Source organism: Macaca mulatta, chromosome 14, assembly GCF_049350105.2.
Source record: "Macaca mulatta isolate MMU2019108-1 chromosome 14, T2T-MMU8v2.0, whole genome shotgun sequence".
Lineage (NCBI taxonomy): Eukaryota > Metazoa > Chordata > Mammalia > Primates > Cercopithecidae > Macaca > Macaca mulatta.
Genome location: NC_133419.1, coordinates 8,459,229 through 8,479,355, shown reverse-complemented (window position 1 = coordinate 8,479,355; position 20,127 = coordinate 8,459,229). Strand labels below are relative to the sequence as shown.

At 52.0% G+C, this 20,127-nt stretch overlaps 1 protein-coding gene across 6 annotated transcripts; it reads left to right on the top strand.

Annotated features, from left to right (window-relative positions):
- The first annotated feature begins 3,897 nt into the window (after positions 1-3,897).
- Positions 3,898-19,072, top strand: TSGA10IP (testis specific 10 interacting protein). 6 transcript variants are annotated; one of them, XM_001111961.5, is made up of 8 exons: positions 3,898-4,240; positions 5,333-5,469; positions 5,562-6,286; positions 6,456-6,603; positions 12,041-12,211; positions 18,014-18,113; positions 18,299-18,423; positions 18,923-19,072. In XM_001111961.5, the coding sequence occupies exons 1-8, from the start codon at positions 4,094-4,096 to the stop codon at positions 19,044-19,046; spliced, it is 1,677 nt and encodes a 558-aa protein (XP_001111961.2). In that variant the 5' UTR covers positions 3,898-4,093; the 3' UTR covers positions 19,047-19,072. The 6 variants fall into 6 exon arrangements, with proteins under 6 accessions (XP_001111961.2, XP_077818501.1, XP_077818503.1 ...); XM_077962375.1 differs by having other exon boundaries at positions 18,260-18,423; XM_077962377.1 differs by lacking the exon at positions 5,333-5,469.
- The last annotated feature ends 1,055 nt before the right edge of the window (positions 19,073-20,127 follow it).

The window sequence follows — 20,127 nt, the reverse complement described above, 5'->3', positions numbered from 1 at the left end:
CCCAAAGTGCTGGGATTATAGGCGTGAGCCACTGTACCCAGACTACAATACCACTTACATAAACAAAAAATACATATACACAAAATGATAAATGCTTCACAATGATCCATTAACACCCTCCTTCCTTCCTTCCTTCCTTCCTTCCTTCCTTCCTTCCTTCCTTCCTTCTCTCTCTTTCTTCCTCTCTTGCTTTTTTTTTTTGGAGTCTTGCTCTGTTGCCCAGGCTGGAATGCAGTGGCATGTTCTCAGCTCACTGCAACCTCTGCCTCCCGGGTTCAAGCAATTCTCCTGCCTTAGTCTCCTGAGTAGCTGGGATTATTATTACAGGTGTGAGCCACTGCGTCCAGCCAGGCTCTGTTCTTCACAGGTTCACACTGGTTGCTGAGTAGAGAATAGTATCAGGACAAAAGCGAAAACTGGGAGGTTGGGTGTGGTGGCTCACACCTGTAATCCCAGCACTTTGGGAGGCTGAGGCAGGTGGATGGCTTGAGGCCAGGAGTTTGAGACCAGCCTGGGAAATATAGTGAGATCCCATGTCAATAAACAATAAATAAATAAATAAGCAAAAGCCAGAGATTAAGTGTTACTGAAATGATCCAGAGGAGAGAGGGTATTGGTTTGGAGAAGCGCTGGATTCTGCATGTATTTCAAACTGGTAAGGTTTGCTAAGGAACTGGTAAGGTTTGCTAAGGAACTGGTAAGGTTTGCTAAGGAACTGGTAAGGTTTGCTAAGGCATTAGGGGCAGAATGTGAGTCAAATGAAGAAGTCAAGGATGATACCAGCCAGTTGACCTGAGCAACGGGAATCTCAGACATGCCCCTGACTGGGATGAGGCAGGCCAGGAGTCTGACCTTCAACATGTCAAGTTGAAATGCTTATTTATCCAAGTGGGGATATCTGATGGGCCACTGGATATTTAAGTCTGGGAGAGGTCAGGCTGAGATATGCAAACTTGGGGACGGGTGGAAAACAGTAGATGCTGTTCTGGCGCAGTGGTTCATGCCTGTAATCCCAATGCTTTGGGAGGCTGAGGTGGGCCAGGAGTTCAAGACCAGCCTGGACAACATGGCAAAACCCCATCTCTACAAAAAAATACAAAAATTAGCCGGGCATGGTGGCGCGTAACTGTAGTCCCAGCTACTCGGGTGGCTGAGGCAGGAGGATCATTTGAGCCCAGGAGTTTGAGGCTGCAGCGAGCTGTAATGGCACCACTGCACTCCAGCCGGTGTGACAGAGTGAGACTCTGTCTCAGAAAGCAAGCAGCAGGTGGCTTTTAAGGCTGTCAGACTGGACGAGCTCACTTAGGGAGGGAGTGTGGTTGAGGAAAGAGGTCTGTATGCACCTCCTGAGAATATCAACCTGAGAAACCCTTGCCCTCTGCCAAGGAAGAAAGTGGCCCAGAATTCTGGACTGCCCAGGAAATTAGCTGGGTTGAGGTCTGGAAGGGGCTCCGTTTCTGAAAGTGGAGCCGCCTACATGTGCCTTCCGCTGGGCCCCAGGTGTGGGAGAAGGATGGCAGCCCCCTAGAAAGAACAGAGTTTGCATATTTTGGATGGCAAAACAGCTTTGCCTAGAGCAGCGCTATTTAGGATATTTACATTGGATGCGCTCATTGTGAGGCGCTACTGGGATGGAGTCTGAGAGCAGAAGAGGGGCCACAGGGCCACGGTCTGAGAAAAATCCTGCCTCTACGGCATCTTCCAGGATAACCTGCTTCCCTGGGGCCACATCATTGATTAATTAAAAACAGCAACACGGCCCGGGGCAGTGGCTCACGCCTGTTATCCCAGCACTTTGGGAGGCCAAGGCGGGTGGATCACTTGAGGTCAGGAGTTCAAGACCAGCCTGGCCAACATGGTGAAACCCTCTCTCTACCAAGAATACAAAAAATTAGCCGGGCATGGTGGCATATTCCTGTAATCCTAGTTACCCGGGAGGCTGAGGTGGGAGAATTGCTTGAACCCAGGAGGCGGAGGTTGCAGTGAGCTGAGATCACGTCACTGCACTCCAGCCTGGGCAACAGAGCAAGACTCCATCGCAAAAAAAAAAAAAGATAATAAGAATAACAGCAACGCTAGCATAGCAGTTCCCATGAGCCATGAGGATGTTCTGTTTGTATCTGCATAGTGATTTAATCCCTACCACTACCCTGGGAGTAGATATGATTATAACCAGCCCCCGATTGCCTATGCGAAAACAGGCACCAAGAGGGTACAGGACAAGTGGAGGAGCTGGAATTTGCACCCAAGTGCTTCCTCTGTGCTCTTAGCCATGATGCTCTGCTGCCTCAAAAGAATGGTCAGCTAGTGTTAGTAATAATAATAACATTTACCGATTTCATCGTTTGGGGTTTCATGTAGTCCTTGCAACAAACCTATGAGCTGGGCCCGTGATTCCAGTTTTGCAGAGTGAGGAGTTGGTCACAGAGCTAGTGAGAGGCCACACCAGGCCTCCAGCCCAGCTGGTCCGTCTCTAGGGCCTCAGTTCAGTACCATATCCCTGTACTGCAGGCCTCAGTGGTCAGCACCAGGCGTCCCATGGGGACTTAAGATTCCAAGGCTTTTGAGCACTGCTTAGAAGTTTGGGGTAAGATCTTTTAATTTTTTTTTTTTTTTTTTTTTTGAGACGGAGTCTCACGCTGTTGCCCAGGCTGGAGTGCAGTGGCGCGATCTTGGCTCACTGCAAGCTCCGCCTCCTGGGTTCACGCCATTCTCCTGCCTCAGCCTCCTGAGTAGCTGGGACTACAGGCGCCCGCCACCGCGCCCGGCTAATTTTTTGTATTTTTAGTAGAGACGGGGTTTCACTGTGGTCTCGATCTCCTGACCCTGTGATCCGCCCGCCTCGGCCTCCCAAAGTGCTGGGATTACAGGCTTGAGCCACCGCGCCCGGCCTTAATTTTTTTATATTAAAAAAATATATATTTTTGAAATGGAGTCTCACTCTTTTGCCCAGGCTGGCGGCTCACTGCAACCTCCGCCTCCCAGGTTCAAGAGATTCTCGTGCTTCAGCCTCCCGAGTAGCTGGGATTACAGATGCCCACTACCACACCCAGCTAATTTTTGTATTTTTAGTGAGATGGAGTTTCAGTCCAGGTGGGAGATGGAGTTTCACCATGTTGACCAGAGTGGTCTCGAACTCCGGACCTCAGGCACTCCACCTACCTCGGCCTCCCAAAGTGCTGGGATTATAGCCACCGCCTGGCCTGGGGTAAGCGTTCAATGTTTTAACTCCCTCCAGAACCTCATGGCCTATGAAGATGGCTAGGTGGGCCTGGGCCCAGGCTCTGAATGGCCTGCTGCCTCTCTCCTGGACACAGCGTTCGACTTCCTGGCTGGGGCTGGGAGTGCAAAGATTTGTTTATTTGTTTATTTTTTCTTGAGGCAGAGTCTCATTCTGTCGCCCTGGCTGGAGTGCAGTGGTGCAATCTGGGCTTGATGCAGCCTCTGCCTCCCGGGATCAAGCGATTCTTGTGCCTCAGCCTCCTGAGTAGCTGGGATTACAGGTATGTGCCACCATGCCTGGCTAATTTTTTTTGCATTTTTGGTAGAGATGGGGTTTTGCCATTTTGGCCAGGCTGGTCTTGAACTCCTGGCCTCGAGTGATCCACCTGCCTCAGCCCCCTAGAGTGCTGGGATTACAGGCATGAGCCACCGCTCCCAACCTGGGAGTGCAAGGATTGAAATAAAATCTTGTGAAAAATCTTGTGAATCAAGTCCCTGAAGGAGCCATATCTCAGTTTGGCTCCTTCAGGGACTTTGCCGGGCCTGGGGGGCAGCACAGGAGACAGACTGACTCCCCTGTACAGATGGATGGGGAAACACAGGTGGAGTGGGGACAGAGGACTTACACCAGGTTACATGGGGAGCCTGTGGATGAGGCAGGAGCAGAGGCAGGACTTGGGCCTGGGTCTCTGCACTGAACGACTCCTGGGCACCCTGCTGAGCTCTCCCTTAGAAGGAGATTGGCCTCACATACCCCACTGACCCCTTCCTAGTATGCTTTTTGCCAGACCCCCTGAGACTGGCTGAGGACTGGTTGCCATAGAGATGGCCTGTTGGGCAGTTCCACGGTGGGGATGGGGGATGGGGCAGGATGGGGCAGGACACCAATATGCTAAATACCTACCAACAGTTGGTTAGGACCCCGTTGGCACGACCAGGGCAGGACATGCGGCTTCAGGCTCCAGGAACCAGCACTGGGCTGCTCAAGCTGCTGTCGACCATCTCTCAGGACAAGCAGGTGAGGTAGGCCCAGTGGGGGCACTTCCAGCTGCCCAGAGCCAGGTGGGCTGCCTTGGGTCAGGGAGGCCTGGGCTGGGGAGGCCCTTGAGAAGCCACGAGACCTGAGCTGAGATCCAGGTGAAAGTCAGGGAGGCAGGAGTGGGACAGGGACCACATGGAGGCCTAAAGGTCTTGGGAGAAGCTGAGGGATGACGCCTGGGGGTGACTCCCCGGGATGATGGGGTGATTCAGGGAACACTGTGGGAGGAGCAGCGTTTCAGGAAAGATTAAGACCACCTGGATGAAAATCACCTTGGTTTCTGCCTTGGCTGTAGCAGGTCCAGGGCCCAGTGGGACATTTGGGAGTGCAGTCCAGGGCCCAGAAGCGGCCTAGTGCAATGGTAACAAATCTGGGCTCCACCACTTCCCAGCTGTGTGACCTCAGTTACTCAGCCTCTCTGAGCCTCAGCTTTCTCCTCCAAGTGATGGGGGTGATAATGAGTACCAGCCTCCTAGGGTCCTTGGGAAGGTGTGTTTATGCATGAAAGTCCTGAACACACAGTAGGTGCTCAGCAGGTGGTGGCTGTTGCTATTTTAATATGCAGAATGGAGGTGGTGTTCGGTCGGGTTTTTTTGTTTTGTTTTGTTTTTTGTTTTTTTGAGACTGAGTTTTGCTCTTTTTGCCCAGGCTGGAATGCAATGACGCAATCTCAGCTCACTGCAGCCTCCACTTCCCAGGTGCAAGCGATTCTCCTGCCTCAGCCTCCCAAGTAGCTGGGATTACAGGTGCAGGCCACCATACCCAGCTAATTTTTTTTTTTTTTTTTTTTTTTTGTATTTTTAGTAGAGACGGGGTTTCACCATGTTGGCCAAGCTGGTCTCAAACTCCTGGCCTCAGGTGATCCGCCCCCCTTGGCCTCCCAAAGTGCTGGGATTACAGGCGTGAGCACCGCACCCTGCCCTGTTTGGTTGGTTTTTACGGTAACGAGGGCCCAGAGGGGCCCAGCCAGGCCCAGCCAGGTGCACAGAAGAGGAGGGCACCCGGGTGAGGTGCAACACAGTCCAGGAGGCTGCTTGAGCTGGCTGCTCCTCCCCTAATGTCTCTGCCCAGGGCCGCCTGGGGAGTGGTGATGGTGTGCCAAATCAGGACCTGCAGTGGAGGTCTCAGAGCTCAAGGCAGACAGCAAAGAAGGACCGCAAGCCCAGGGGCCAGAGCAAGAAAGGACAGGGCTCTGAAGAGGCTGAAGAGTAAGGAGCAGTGGGATGGGTCAGGAGGGTGCTGGGGGTCAGGGCCCTCTGGGGGCTGGTGCCGACCCTGACCCCACCCTGTCCTTTCTCAGTCTCTTCCGCCTTCCTCCTCGGAAGCCCTCCTTCCCCTTCCAGTGGGCCTGGGAGAGCATCGCCACAGATGTCCGGGCTGTGCTTCAGCCAAGTTCCCCAACCCCAGGCCACCAAGCCCTGCCCATGCCCTCCTCATCCTCCCAGCGCCAGTCCAGGCGCAAGTCCACGGCCAACCTCCCAGAGGCCTATGGCTGCTGCCGGAAGACAGAGGTGCAAAACCTGAAGGCGAGACAACAGCTGGGAGCCTGGGGTGGTGTCTCCATCCCTCCTGGCAAAGGGGAGCTAGGACCGGAGACCCCCAGTGAGTGTGGCCTCCAGCCGCCTGGGAGGAGGCCAGGATCAGGATCGGCGTCCGACAAGCAGGTCCAGCTGCTAGGCCCGGGTGCTGAGGAGGCTGAGAGGGGTCTGAGTTCTGGGGAGCCGCCCCAGCGCCCCAGGAGGGGGTCCATCTCAGAGGAGGAGCAATTCTCAGAGGCCACAGAGGAGGCTGAGGAGGGAGAGCACAGGGCTCCCTGCAGAAGGAGGGCTGGTTGTCAGAAAAAGGGGCAGATTTCCGGAGAGGAGGCCTCGGATGAAGGGGAACTGCAGGGCCAGAGCCAGGGGAGCAGGCCTAGCTTCAACAACCTCCAAAGGCCACAGAGGAGGAAGACAAGGGCCAGGGAGCTGCAGGGGCCATGGGACCTGGAGAAGCTGCACAGGCAGCTACAGAGAGACCTGGATTGTGGTGAGCGTGCGACTCGGGGCCCGGGTTCCCCCGAAGCTACACTGTGGGGAATAGGGAGCAGTCAGGGAGGCTGGGCTCAGGCAGGCTGGGCTGTGCTCTGGGTGCTGCGGGGATTGCCCAGCGGCCTGGGAGAGAGAGGCAGCCCCTGACTTGGTCCCACTGTGGGCAGGCCCCCAAAAGCAGCCCTGGAAGGCTTTGAGGGCTGCCTTCCAGGCCTCCAAGCAGAATGGAAAGGCCTATGCCTCGGAAGACGATGAAACTTTCCCGTCTGCCAACCTCCCCAATCGCACCTTCCACAAACGACAGGAAGCCACCAGGTAAGAGGGAAGAGAAGGGAGTGGGAGCCCATGGTGAGAAGTAGAGATGGAGCTGGTTCTCCAAGAGATGCTTAGGCATTTGAACTCTCATTCCTTTATTTATCCATTCACCAAACTTTTGGATCATCCATCCGTCCATCCATCCATCCATCCATTCATCCATCCATCCATCCATCCAACTACTGGTAACATCCACTCAACCATTCACCCATCTCTCTGAATACCTGGCCAATTGTCTACTGATACAGCCACTTTTATTTCCCATCTTTTCTTCTATCCATCCATTAAACTATTAACTAAGTGATTAATCCAACATTTATTATATACTCCTGGGCCCTTAGGATGTAACTATTAAAAGACTTGGAATTAGCTGGACATGGTGACACATGCTTGTAGTCCCAGCTACTCAGCAGGCTGGGGTAGGAGGATCTCTTGAGCTCAGGAGATCAAGACTGCAGTGAGCTATGATCCAGCCACTGCACTCAGCATGGGCAACAGAGTGAAACACTGTCTCTAAAAAATAAGTTAAGGGGCCGGGCGCGATGGCTCACGCCTATAATCCTAGCACTTTGGAAGGCCAAGGCGTGCAGATTGTCTGAGTTCAAGAGTTTGAGACCAGCCTGGGCAACATGGTGAAACCCTGTCTCTACTGAAAATATAAAAAAATTATCCAAGTATGGTGGTGCGTGCTTGGAGTCCCAGCTACTCAGGAGGCTGGGACATGAGAGTCACTTGAACCTGGGAGGTGGAGGTTGCAGTGAGCCGAGATTGCACCACTGCACTCCAGCCTGGGTGACAGAGTGAGACTCTGTCTCAAATGAACAAACAAACAAACAAAAAACCCAGTCTGGTCAACATAGCGAGACCCCTGTGTCTACAAAGGAAAAAAAGATTAGCCTGGCTTGGTGGAAAGCGCCTGTAGCCCCAGCTACTCTAGAGGCTGAGTCAGGAGGATCTCTTGAGCCCAGGAGTTCAAGGCTGCAGTGAGTCATGATCACATCACTGCATTCTAGTCTGAACAACAGAGCAAGATTCTGTTTCTAAAGCAAAGGAGATAGTGGGAGCTGAAGGGGAGACTGGAGGCCGTGAGGAGACTGTTGGCAACACTGAGGTGAGGAACCATAGGCCCTGAACAAGGAGGCCCTGTGGATGGAGGGAGGGGATCCATTTAAGAGACACTTAGGCCGGGCGCGGTGGCTCAAGCCTGTAATCCCAGCACTTTGGGAGGCCGAGACGGGCGGATCACAAGGTCAGGAGATCGAGACCATCCTGGCTAACACGGCGAAACCCCGTCTCTACTAAAAACACAAAAAATTAGCCGGGCGAGGTGGCGGCGCCTGTGATCCCAGCTACTCGGGAGGCTGAGGCAGGAGAATGGCGGGAACCCGGGAGGCGGAGCTTGCAGTGAGCTGAGATCTGGCCACTGCACTCCAGCCTGGGCGACAGAGCGAGACTCCGTCTCAAAAAAAAAAAAAAAAAAGAGACACTTAGAGGCTGGTTCGATAGGCCTTGGTGACTGGTGACAGGTGGCATGTGAGGGCAGGGGAGAGTTCATTCAGCATTTTTTTTTTTTTTTGAGACAGAGTCTTGCTCTGTTGCCCAGGCTGGAGTGCAGTGGTGTGATCTCCACTCACTGCAAGCTCCGCCTCCCGGGTTCACGCCATTCTCCTGCCTCAGCCTCCCATGTAGCTGGGACTACAGGCGCCCGCCACTGCGCCCAGCTAATTTTTTTTTTTTTTGTATTTTTAGTAGAGACGGGGTTTCACCGGGTTAGCCAGGATGGTCTCGATCTCCTGACCTCGTGATCCGCCCATCTCGGCCTCCCAAAGTGCTGGGATTACAGGCATGAACCACCGCACCCGGCCTCATTCAGCATTCTTATGCACCCCACAATTCTTTTTTTTTTTTTGAGACAGAGTCTTACTGTGTCACCCAGGCTGGACTACAGTGGTGCAATCTTGGCTCACTGCAACCTCTGCCTCCCGGGTTCAAGTGATTCTCATGTCTCAGCCTCCTGAGTAGCTGGGACTCCAGGCACGCACCACCACACCTGGCTAATTTCTGTATTTTTAGTAGAGACGGGGTTTCACTATGTTTCACTAGGGTTTCACTGGGTTTATACCATTCTCCTGCCTCAGCCTCCCGAGTATCTGGGACTACAGGCACCCGCCACCACGCCCGGCTAATTTTTTGTATTTGTAGTAGAGACGGGGTTTCACCGTGTTAGCCAGGACGGTCTCTATCTCTTGACCTCGTGATCTGCCCACCTCAGCCTCCCATTGTGCTGGAATTACAGGCATGAGCCACCGCGCCCGGCCGCTGGCTAATTTTTAAATTTTTTGTAGAGATGGGGTCCCGTTATGCTGAGTTTGACTTTTTTAAGATTTGACACATAAGGGAGATTATATGGTATTTGTCTTTCTGTGCCTGGCTTATTTCACTTAACATAGTGTCCTCCAGGTTTATTCATGTTGTTGCAAATGACAGGATTTTCTTCTTTTTAAGGCTGAAGAATGCCATTGTGCATATATACCACCTTTTCTTTATCCGTTCATCTGTTGATGGAATCTTAGGTTGATTTCAGATCTTTGCTACTGTGAATATTCCTGCAATGAACATAGGAGTGCAGCTATCTTTTCTTTTCTTTTTTTTTTTTTTGAGACGGAGTGCCTGCCACCTTGCCCAGCTAGTTTTTTGTATTTTTTAGTACAGACAGGGTTTCACCGTGTTAGCCAGGATGGTCTCGATCTCCTGACCTCGTGATCCGCCTGTCCCGGCCTCCCAAAGTGCTGGGATTACAGGCTTGAGCCACCGCGCCCGGCCAACCTTTTCAACATACTAATTTCATTTCCTTTGAATATGTACCCAGAAGTGGGTTGCTGGATCTCATGGTAGTTCTACTTGTAATTTTTTGGGGGAACCTTGATATTATTTTCTATAATGACTGTACTAATTTATATTCCCACCAACAGTAAACAGAGGTTCCCTTTTCTCCACATCATCACCAACCCTTATCTTTCATCATTTTGATAACAGTCATTCTAACAGGTGTGAGGTGATATCTTATAATCACTTTATTTTGCATTTCCCAGATGATTAGTGATTAGTGATGAAAAAGACATTTGTATGTCTTTTTTTGAGAAATGTCTATTTGGGTTATTTGCTTATTTTTTAATTATTATTATTATTTTGAGACAGAGTCTCACTCTGTCACGCAGGCTAGAGTGCAATGGCATGATCATAGCTCACTGCAGCTTTGAATTCCTGGATCCAAGTGACCCTCTCACCTCAGCCTCCTGAGTAGCTGGGATTACTGGTGCATGCCACCACGTCCAGCTGATTTATTTTTATTTTTATTTTATTTTATTTATTTATTTATTTATTTATTTTGAGAAGGAGTCTCGCTCTGTCGCCCAGGCTGGAGAGCAGTGGCCGGATCTCAGCTCACTGCAAGCTCCGCCTCCTGGGTTTACGCCATTCTCCTGCCTCAGCCTCCTGAGTAGCTGGGACTACAGGCGCCCACCACCTCGCCCGGCTAGTTTTTTGTATTTTTTTGGTAGACACGGGGTTTCACTGTGTTAGCCAGGATGGTCTCGATCTCCTGACCTCGTGATCCGCCCGTCTCGGCCTCCCAAAGTACTGGGATTACAGGCTTGAGCCACCGCGCCCAGCCCAGCTGATTTATTTTTTAACTTTTTATTTGTAGAGATGGTGTCTTGCTATGTTGCCCGGGCTGGTCTCCAACCCCTGGCTTCAAGCAATCCTGCTGCCTCCACCTCCCAAGGTGTCAAGATTACAGGTATGAGCCACCATGCCCTGCCTCTTTGCCTTTTTTTTTTTTTTGAGATGGAGCCTCACTTCATCACCCAGGATGGAGTGCAGTGGCATAATCTTGGTTTGCTGCAACCTCCACCTCCCAGGTTCAAGCGATTCTCTTGCCTCAGCCTCCTGAGTAGCTGGGATTACAGACAGACACCACCAGGTCTGGCTAACTTTTTTGTATTTTTTAGTAGAGACAGGGTTTCGACATGTTGGCCAGACTAGTCTCGAACTCCAGACCTTAAATGATCCGCCTGCCTTGGCCTCCCAAAGTGCTGGAATTTCAGGCGTGAGCCATCGTGCCTGGCCTTTGCCCATTTTTTAATTGAGTTATTTGCTTTCTTGTTACTGAGTTATTTGAATTCACATATTTTGGATATTAACCCCTTTTCAGATGTATGGTTTGCAAATATTTTTTCCCATTCTATATGTCATATCTGTTGATTGTTGCCATTGCTGTGCAGAAGCTTTTCGGTTTGATGAAACTTCATTTGTCTATTTTTGCTTCTGTTGCCTGTGCTTTCTGGGTCATATCCAAAAAACCATTGCCCAGACAAGTGTCATTAAGCTTTCTTTGTGTGTGTGTGTGTGGGGGGGGCAAGGTCTCAATCTGTCACCCAGGCTGGAGTGCAGTGGCTCAATCATGGCTCACTGCAGTCTTGATTTCCTGGGCTCAGGCAATTCTCCCACCTTAACCTCCCGAGTAGCTAGGACTACAGGTCTGGGCCACCATGCCTGGCTAATTTTTTGTATGTGTAGTACAGACGGGGTTTCATCATGTTGCTGAAGCTGGTCTCAAACTCCTGGGCTCAAGCGATCCACCTGCATCAGCCTCCCAAAGTGCTGGGGTTACAGGTGTGAGCCACCATGCCCAGGCTTTTTTTTTTTTTGGCTCAAGATTGCTTTGGTTGTTTGGAGTATTCCATGGTTCTATATTAACTTAAAATTATTTTTTCTATTTCTGTGAAAAATGTTATTAGAATTTTGATAGGCTTGCACTGAATCTGTAAATTGCTTTGGATAATATGGACATTTTAACAATATTAATTTTTCCAAAGCACCCTTCATTTCTTTTTTTTTTCTTTTTCTTTTTTTTTTTGAGATGGAGTTTTGCTCTTTTTGCCCAGGTTGGATTACAATGGTGGGGTCTCGGCTCACTGCAACCTCTGCTTCCCGGGTTCAAACAATTCTCCTGCCTCAGCCTCCTGAGTAGCTGGGATTACAGGCATGTGCCACCACGCCTGGCTAATTTTTGCATTTTTAGCAGAAACGGGCTGTCACCATGATGGCCAAGCTGGTCTCGAACTCCTGACCCCAGGTGATCCACCTGCCTCCACCACCCAAAGTGCTGGGATTACAGGCATGAACCACCGCGCCTGGCCTGCAAGCAGGAGACTTCTAGAATGAGTAGGGAAAGGCCTTGAGCTGGGCCCGAGGGCTGAGCCTCCAGGGCAGTCTCTGTCGTGGACTTCCGTGACAAACCCTACTCCCAGGACACTGGCTCTGGACCCTGCAGCCCCTCCCCACAGGCTCCCATATTCCCTTATCCAGCCCCTGGCCCTCTGTGAGGCTCCTGTTGCCCATAAAACTCTCATTCCCCTTCCCTTTCTCACCCAAGGAGCCTGCTGCAGGCCTGGGAGCGGCAGCGGCAGGAGGAGCGGCAGCAGGCCGAGCTGCGGCGGGCCCGAACGCAGCATGTACAGCGGCAAGTGGCCCGCTGCCTGGCAGCCTACGCACCCAGAGGGAGCCGGGGCCCTGGGGCAGCCCAGCGCAAGCTGGAGGAGCTGAGGTAGGGAGCCTGGGCTTGGGGAGGCCTGGTTGGGAGAAGGCAGGGAGGCCGTGCCAGGTCTCAGTCTATAGGACTGAGGAGCACCAGCCCTTGCCTTCCCTGGGGCTGGCCAGGCCACTTCACTGCGTTTCCAGATAAGGATGCTGAGTCATGTGGAGAAGGGGTCCATGGAAGGCCACCCAGTTAATAATGACAATCTCTGCAGCTGTTGAATGGTCAAGGTTAAAATATGCATCATGTATGATTACCCTTTTTCAAACCTTCATTTCCTGATTTCCAATGCCAGACATGCTTGTTATAAAATTTCAAAGATTACAGAAATAATGCCTGGAAAGGTGAACAGCCCTGTGACTGCACTCTGGGAGATAGCCATTGTTCACAGTCAGCTGAAGAGTCGCATTTTGTTCTCTTCCTATATTGTGACCATTTTCTGTTTTGTTTTTTTTTTCAGACGCAGTCTCGCTTTGTTACCCAGGCTGGAGTGCAGTAGCACGATCTCGACTCACTGCAATCTCCACCTCCCGGGTTCACGGCATTCTCCTGTCTCAGCCTCCCAAGTAGCTGAGACTACAGGTGCCCACCACCAAGCCCGACTAATTTTTTAAAAAATTTTTATTTCATTTTTTATTTTTAGTAGAGACGGGGTTTCACCGTGTTAGCCAGGATGGTCTCAATCTCCTGACCTCGTGATCCACCCGCCTCGGCCTCCCAAAGTGCTGGGATTACAGGTGTGAGACACTGCGCCTGGCCGTGACCATTTTCCTAATAAGCAAATTTGTGGGCAAACCTTTTTGGATTCCTAACAGGTCCGTGAAACAGGCAGTATTGCTGCCGGTGGGCCCGGTCAGGCTCTTCCTTTGGCCACACAAAAGAATTCGAGAGCAAGTCCAAAAGAAGAGCAGGCAAAAAGTTTATTGCAAAGCAAAGGCCGCCCTGACCAACATGGTGAAACCTCATCTCTACGAAAAATACAAAACTTAGTAGGGTGTGGTGGCACATGCCTGTAATCCCAGCTATTCGGGAGGCTGAGGCAGGAGAATCGCTTGAACCCGGGAGGTGGAGGTTGCAGTGAGCTGAAATTGCGCCACTACACTCCAGCCTGGGTGACAGAGCGAAAACTCCGACTCAAAAAAAAAAAAAAAAAAAAAAAAAGGCCCACCCTGAGGACTGCTCAGAAGGAGAGACGCAGCTTGTGCCTTAAGAGGATTTCCTTTTATGGGAGTTGTTTATACCTAGTCACAAAATACTGGTGAGGTCAGGTATGCAAAGGTGGACCTGTGGTTGGCTCATGCACTCAGCATCTGCATACTCTAACGTGCATCACATGAAACATTAGCATATAAAATCTCTACCTAGGGGTGTGATTTTTACTATTAAAATGAGGAAAATGTTGCTATAACCACAACCTTGAGCCTAGCTGTGTATGCGGAACCCCGAGAAGTCCTTAGCTCCCTCCAAGGCAGGAATTTGTAGCTAACAGCTTCTCAGGCTTTTGGTGCTGATTGGCTGGAGATTGGGGAAGCTACATTCTGAATAAGGGGCTTTTGTTTTCTTTCCTGGGCTGTGCTAGGTATCAGTGAACTTGTAGCCATCTGTATCCCCTAGGACTGCTTATCTTGCAAAAGTGTTAGGTGCTCAGCTGGGCGCTGTGGCTCCTGCCTGTAATCCCAACACTTTGGGAGGCTGAGGCAGGTGGATCACCTGCGGTCAAGATTTCGAGGCCATCCTGGCCAACATGGTGAAACCCCGTCTCTACTAAAAAAAAAATAATGGCCGGGCGCGGTGGCTCAAGCCTGTAATCCCAGCACTTTGGGAGGCCGAGACGGGCGGATCACGAGGTCAGGAGATCAAGACCATCCTGGCTAACACGGTGAAACCCGTCTCTACTAAAAAATACAAAAAACTAGCCGGGCGAGGTGGCGGGCGCCTGTAGTCCCAGCTACTCGGGAGGCTGAGGCAGGAGAATGGCGTAAACTTGGGCGGCGGAGCTTGCAGTGAGCTGAGATCCGGCCACTGCACTCCAGCTTGGGCGACAGAGCGAGACTCCGTCTCAAAAAAAAAAAAATAATAATGATAATACAAAAATTAGCCGGGGGTAGTGGAACGCGACTGTTAGTCCCAGCTACTTGGGAGAATCGCTTGAATCAGGGAGGCGGAGGTTGCAGTGAGCCGAGATTGCACCATTGCACTCCAGCCTGGGTGACAGAGAGAGACTTCGTCTCAAAAAAAAAAAAAAAAAAAAAGTTAGGTGCTGATGCACGAGGGCACAGGGGATACAGAGCTACTGCAAAAGGAGCCCCTGGGGCCTCACACAAGGGGACAAGTCAGTGTGGCCCGCTCACCTTACTATCCTACCTCGGTATCTCCACCTGCATAACCTCACCGGTGAGGAACCGGAGGCTCAGAGATCTTAAATAATTTGCCAAAGATCATGCGTGGGCAGCAGAATTGGGTTCCAGCCATGTTGCCGCCCTGTCTGAGTGCTCAAATGCTCAGCCTTTAGACGAAAGGCACCAGGACCTTTCCCCAAGAGCCCAAACTAGTGAAACAGGCAACACAAATAAATATGACCAAAACTAGTGCCAGTGGTTTGAGTACCTCCTGGGTGCAGTGGGCGCAGGGCATCTTTTTCTGCACCCTGTCTCCTTTGGTCCACGGCAAGTGGGGCGAGGGTCCTGCCCTGCCATAGGGCCACTGATGGCTCAGCAGGGTTCTTATCATCTACTCTTTGAGGCTCAGTCTTTTTTTTTTTTTTTTTTTTTTTTGAGATGGAATTTCACTCTTGTTGCCCAAGCTAGAGTGCAATGGCGTGATCTCGGCTTACTGCAACCTCTGCCTCCCAGGTTCAAGTGATTCTCCTGCCTCAGCCTCTTGAGTAGCTGGCATTATGGGCGTGCGCCTCCACGCCCGGCTAATTTTGTATGTTTATTTTTTATTTTTTTATTTTTTTTTATTTTATTTATTTATTTATTTTTTTTGAGACGGAGTCTGGCTCTGTCGCCCAGGCTGGAGTGCAGTGGCGCCATCTCGGCTCACTGCAAGCTCCGCCTCCCGGGTTCACGCCATTCTCCTGCCTCAGCCTCCCGAGTAGCTGGGACTACAGGCGCCCACAACCGCGCCCGGCTAATTTTTTGTATTTTTAGTAGAGACGGGGTTTCACCGTGGTCTCGATCTCCTGACCTTGTGATCCGCCCGCCTCGGCCTCCCAAAGTGCTGGGATTACAGGCGTGAGCCACCGCGCCCGGCCTAATTTTGTATGTTTAGTAGAGACAGGGTTCCTCCATGTTGGTCAGGCTGGTTTCGAACTCCTGACCTCAGGTGATCCACCCACCTCAGCCTCCCAAAGTGCTAGGATTACAGGCATGAGCCACTGCGCCCAGCCAAGGCTCAGTCTTAATCACCCCAATTTTACAGATTTGGAAACAGAGGCTCTGAGAGGTCAAGTGTGTTTTGGGGGACTGCTTGGGCCAATGTTGAGGGGGACCCTTTCTCCTTCCCAATCTCGCTCTGTTGCCCAGGCTGGAGTGCAGTGGCGTGATCTCAGTTCACTGAAACCTCCATCTCCCGGGCTGAAGTGATTCTCCTGCCTCAGCATCCTGAGTAGCTGGGACCACAGGTGCAGACCACCACACCTGGTCAACGTTTTTCTATTTTTGGTAGAGACAGGGTTTCACCATATTGCCCCAGCTGTCTCAAACTCCTGACCTCAAGTGATCTGGCTGCCTCGGCCTTCCAAAGTTTTGGGATTACATGCATGAGCCACCGCGCCCAGCCAAGTGTTTTGTTTTCATAGTAAGGCAGGAAGTGTAAGGTTCAGAACTCCAAGTGGCAGGTGCAGCAAAAAGAGTGATTCAACCTCACTCCTTTTACTTTCTATTTGAGAGGGTTAAGGCATAAGTAGATATCTCCCATGCAGTCTCTCAGCCCTTAGAGCCTGTGAACTTCACTGTCTGAGCGGAACAGGAGACTATGTCTTGCCTAGGAAGGGCGGGCACAAAAGAAGTTGTCCTGTGGGAGGGAGGCATGTGTCTTCCTTCCATTCTGAGATGATGCATGGGGCTGACACCCACAGGCACCACTTCCCTTTCTGCTCTGGGCTCCTGTCATTGTTTTTTTGAGACAAAGTCTCACTCTGTCGCCAGGCTGGAGTGCAGCAGTGCGATCTCGCCTCACAACCTCCAACTCCCTGGTTTAAGCGATTCTCCTGCCTCAGCCTCCTGAGTAGCTGGGATTACAGGCGCACGCCACCACTCCCAGCTAATTTTTGTATTTTTAGTAGACGGGGTTTCACCATGTTGGCCAGGAGGGTCTCAATCTCCTGACCTCGAGATCTGCCCGCCTTGGCCGGCTCCTGTCACCTCTAACAGAAATAGCATAAAGCATCCAGCAGGAAAAGTGCACAAAATATCACAGAAAAGATAGGGACTGCCAGCTCATTTCCCACCTCCCCTTGTAACTGCCATAAATTCCTCCCTAAATAGTGAAAGCCTTTTTTTTTTGCAGTAACTTGTGTTTCTGGCCATGGGTTTTCAAATCCGTGTCTTTTTCTCAATGGAGGAGGGTTCCCTCCCTGGCTGGCACAGGGCCAAGGGGCATGGCCCAGCAAGGCTGTGTTTTTCCACAGGGCCCAGCACACTCGCTGAGGTCCCAGCACAGGTCTTGGGGTCTTGTCTGTGTCTCCCCTCCCTTCCTGTCCATGGGTGCTGCCTCCACACCTCAAGGCCTCTCTTAATGTGCTTCACAGATGGATGCCTGGTCCCATGTGGGCTGTGGCCCAAAGGCCCTTCTTGCTGCTAGGGTGCTCTCTTCAGGAGTGGCAGTGACACTCAAGTCTGTCAAGCAGACACATTTATGACAAGTGCACAAACTGGGTTTTGGGTTTTTTGAGACAGGGTCTCCGCTCTGTTGCCCAGGCTGGAGTGCGGTGGCACAATCTCAGCTCTCTGTAGCCTAGACCTCCCAGGCTCAAGCGATCCTCCCACCTTGGCCTCCCAACTAGCTAGGACTACAGGGGCACACCACCACGCCTGGCTGATTTTTGTAGAGACAGGATTTCACCATGTTGCCCAGGCTGGTCTCAAACTCTTGGGCTCAAGTGATCCACCCTCTTTGGCCTTCCAAAGCGCTGGCATGGCAGGTGCGAGCTGCCACGCCTGGCCATGCTGGGTTTTTAGAAATGAAAACTGTGCTTCCCCAGTGGAACCCTGATCTCTCCAGGGTGTGTTTTTTAAATTTGAAATATATATATATTTTTTAGTTTCTCTGTCCCATTTTCCAAGCTGTCTGCTTATAAGAACCAGAGAGAATGCTGGCAAGCTTGTCCGATCCCTGCTATATAGCACAGTGAAATAAACTGAGCCCAGAGCCAAGAGCCCAGAGAGAGGCCTCGCCCAAAGTCACACAACCAACAACCACAGCTCCCCCTCAAGGGGAAGAGGATGGGGAGGGAAGGCTATGTAAGCAGGTGTCTGGAAGCTCAGAAGCTAGCACTGGTCCCTTTCCCGTGGGGGTGGCACAGGAAGATTGGCAAGCCCCAGCTACACAGGGCTCGGCCCCTCACTTCCTAGCTGCACAACTTTGAACAAGTCCCTCAACCCTCCTGAGCCATCAGTAAACTGGGTGAATAATTTCCACCCTGGCTGACTTCACAAGCAATCCAGGCCAGAATGGGAATGAAATAGCTTTGTAAAGGTGAGGGTGAGGACGTGAATATCAAATCTTTAGTGAAGATGAGCCGGCTCAGGAGTGGAGATCAACAGTTGTGTCCATGGTTAGCTGCACAAAGGCCTGTCTCCCCTGCAGGCGCCAGGAGCGACAACGCTTTGCTGAGTACCAAGCGGAGCTGCAAGGCATCCAGCACAGGGTGCAGGCCCGGCCCTTCCTGTTCCAGCAGGCCATGCAGGTGAGGCTGCCCCCTGTGAAGAACTGGCTGAGTGGGTCAGGGAAGCAGGATGCGAGTAGGTCCCTGCAGATAGGATCCCAGGGCTGCTGCCCTCTGGAATCCCTGGGACTCCCTCAGTAAGCAGAGCCCCACCTCGCCCTTGGCAGCCCTGGTGCAGAGCGAGAAGCCCTCTTCTCTCTCCTCAGGCCAATGCCCGGCTCACTGTCACTCGGCGCTTCTCCCAGGTGCTGTCAGCACTGGGGCTGGATGAAGAGCAGCTGCTGTCCGAGGCAGGAAAGGTGGACAGAGAAGGCACCCCCAGGAAACCCAGGTGAGTCTCCCCAGCAGGTCAAGAACTGGCCCTGCCATGCTGCTGTGGGAAGGGCGCCCACACCAGCACTCTGGGCTCTGGAGGGCCTCCCCCAGGACTGGCAGAGAGCCCGAGGAAGGCAAGGCCAGGGTTGTCATTCCTACTTCTCAACGAGGAAACTAAGGACCTGAGGGGCAGGGCCATGTTTAAGGACACAGGAGCGAACAAGCAGCAGAGCCAGTCTGGGACTCTGCAACCACATGAGCAGCCACACACCAAGCTCTCATTAGGGGCTGGCACCACCACGCTGGTCACCCCATGTCTTAGAATAACCTGGTACAGAGCAGGGATTATGAGGCCCACTTGGCAATAAGGAAAGTGAGACTCGAGAAGAGTCACTTTGCTCAGGATCACACAGCAAGCCAGTACAGGAGCAGGGTTTGAAGCCACATTGTCAGTGGTTTCCTTGGGCATGGGGGTGAGAACTGCAGAGCCAGGGGCCTCTATCTGTGTCTTGAAGGAGCCACAGGTCAATGGGGGTGAGAATGGAGCACTCTCCTCAGAGGCCCCCAAGGACAGAACCCACCGGCAGCCAGCCTGACAGGCACTACAAGCCCAGCCTGGACCCGGAGTGCAGTTTCTGAGATAAAATTAAAGGCTTTATGGTAAACACAGTGTGGGATTTCTGCTGGTGGGGGTGGTGGAGGCTACGGGTTGGAAGTGGGAGGTGGCAGGTGGGCGGGCAGCTCTGTCCCCGCACTCCCTCCCCTCCAGGAGCTCTGGCTCTTTTGGTTCCCTCCACCCAGCACACACAGCCCCTTCTCTGCTCCTGAGGAGTGGGGACATCTCAAAGAGCAAGAGCTGTAACTTCTCCACCCCATCTTCAATGTATATGTTGGGTCCTATAAATTCAAGCGTCAATAAGACGGAATGACTCCTGCCTCTGAGGATGCCCAGTGAGTGGGAGAGGGCGTGGGCCCTTAAACGGGTGCATACATATCCCAACCCACGCTCACATCCCAACACACGCTTATATCCTAACACATACTCATATCCCAACACACGCTCACATCCTAACACATGTTGAGTTGTGCAAGGCAGGGAGCCACAGACTGAGCAACCCTTGGGTGAGGGGAGGGGTTTCAGGACCGATTGGGATTGTGCGCACTGGGCTTTTTTTTTTTTTTTTTTTTTTTTTTTGAGACGGAGTCTCGCTCTGCTGCCCAGGCTGGAGTGCAGTGGCGTGATCTCGGCTCACTGCAAGCTCCGCCTCCCGGGTTCACACCATTCTCCTGCCTCAGCCTCCTGAGTACCTGGGACTACAGGCGCGCGCCACCACACCCAGCTAATTTTTGTATTTTTAGTAGAGACGGGGTTTTACCATATTGGCCAGGATGGTCTCGATCTCTTGACCTTGTGATTCGCCTGCCTCGGCCTCCCAAAGTGCTAGGATTACAGGCGTGAGCCACCGCGCCCGGCCTGCACTGGGGTTTTAAGTCCCAGTAGTTTTTTTTAGGGCTCCTCTCCTCAAGAAAAAAACTCATACACACAGATGTGCCACATTTTGCATTCAATTTCAGGGGTTCCAAGGATACACTGACGCTCATGTGGCGCTCCTTCAGTCTTAACAGTTCACGGGGCGCGGGTTTAAAAAATCCAATCCAGGGCTGGGCGCAGGGGCGCATGCCTGTAATCTCAGCATTTCGGGAGGCCAAGGCGGGTGGA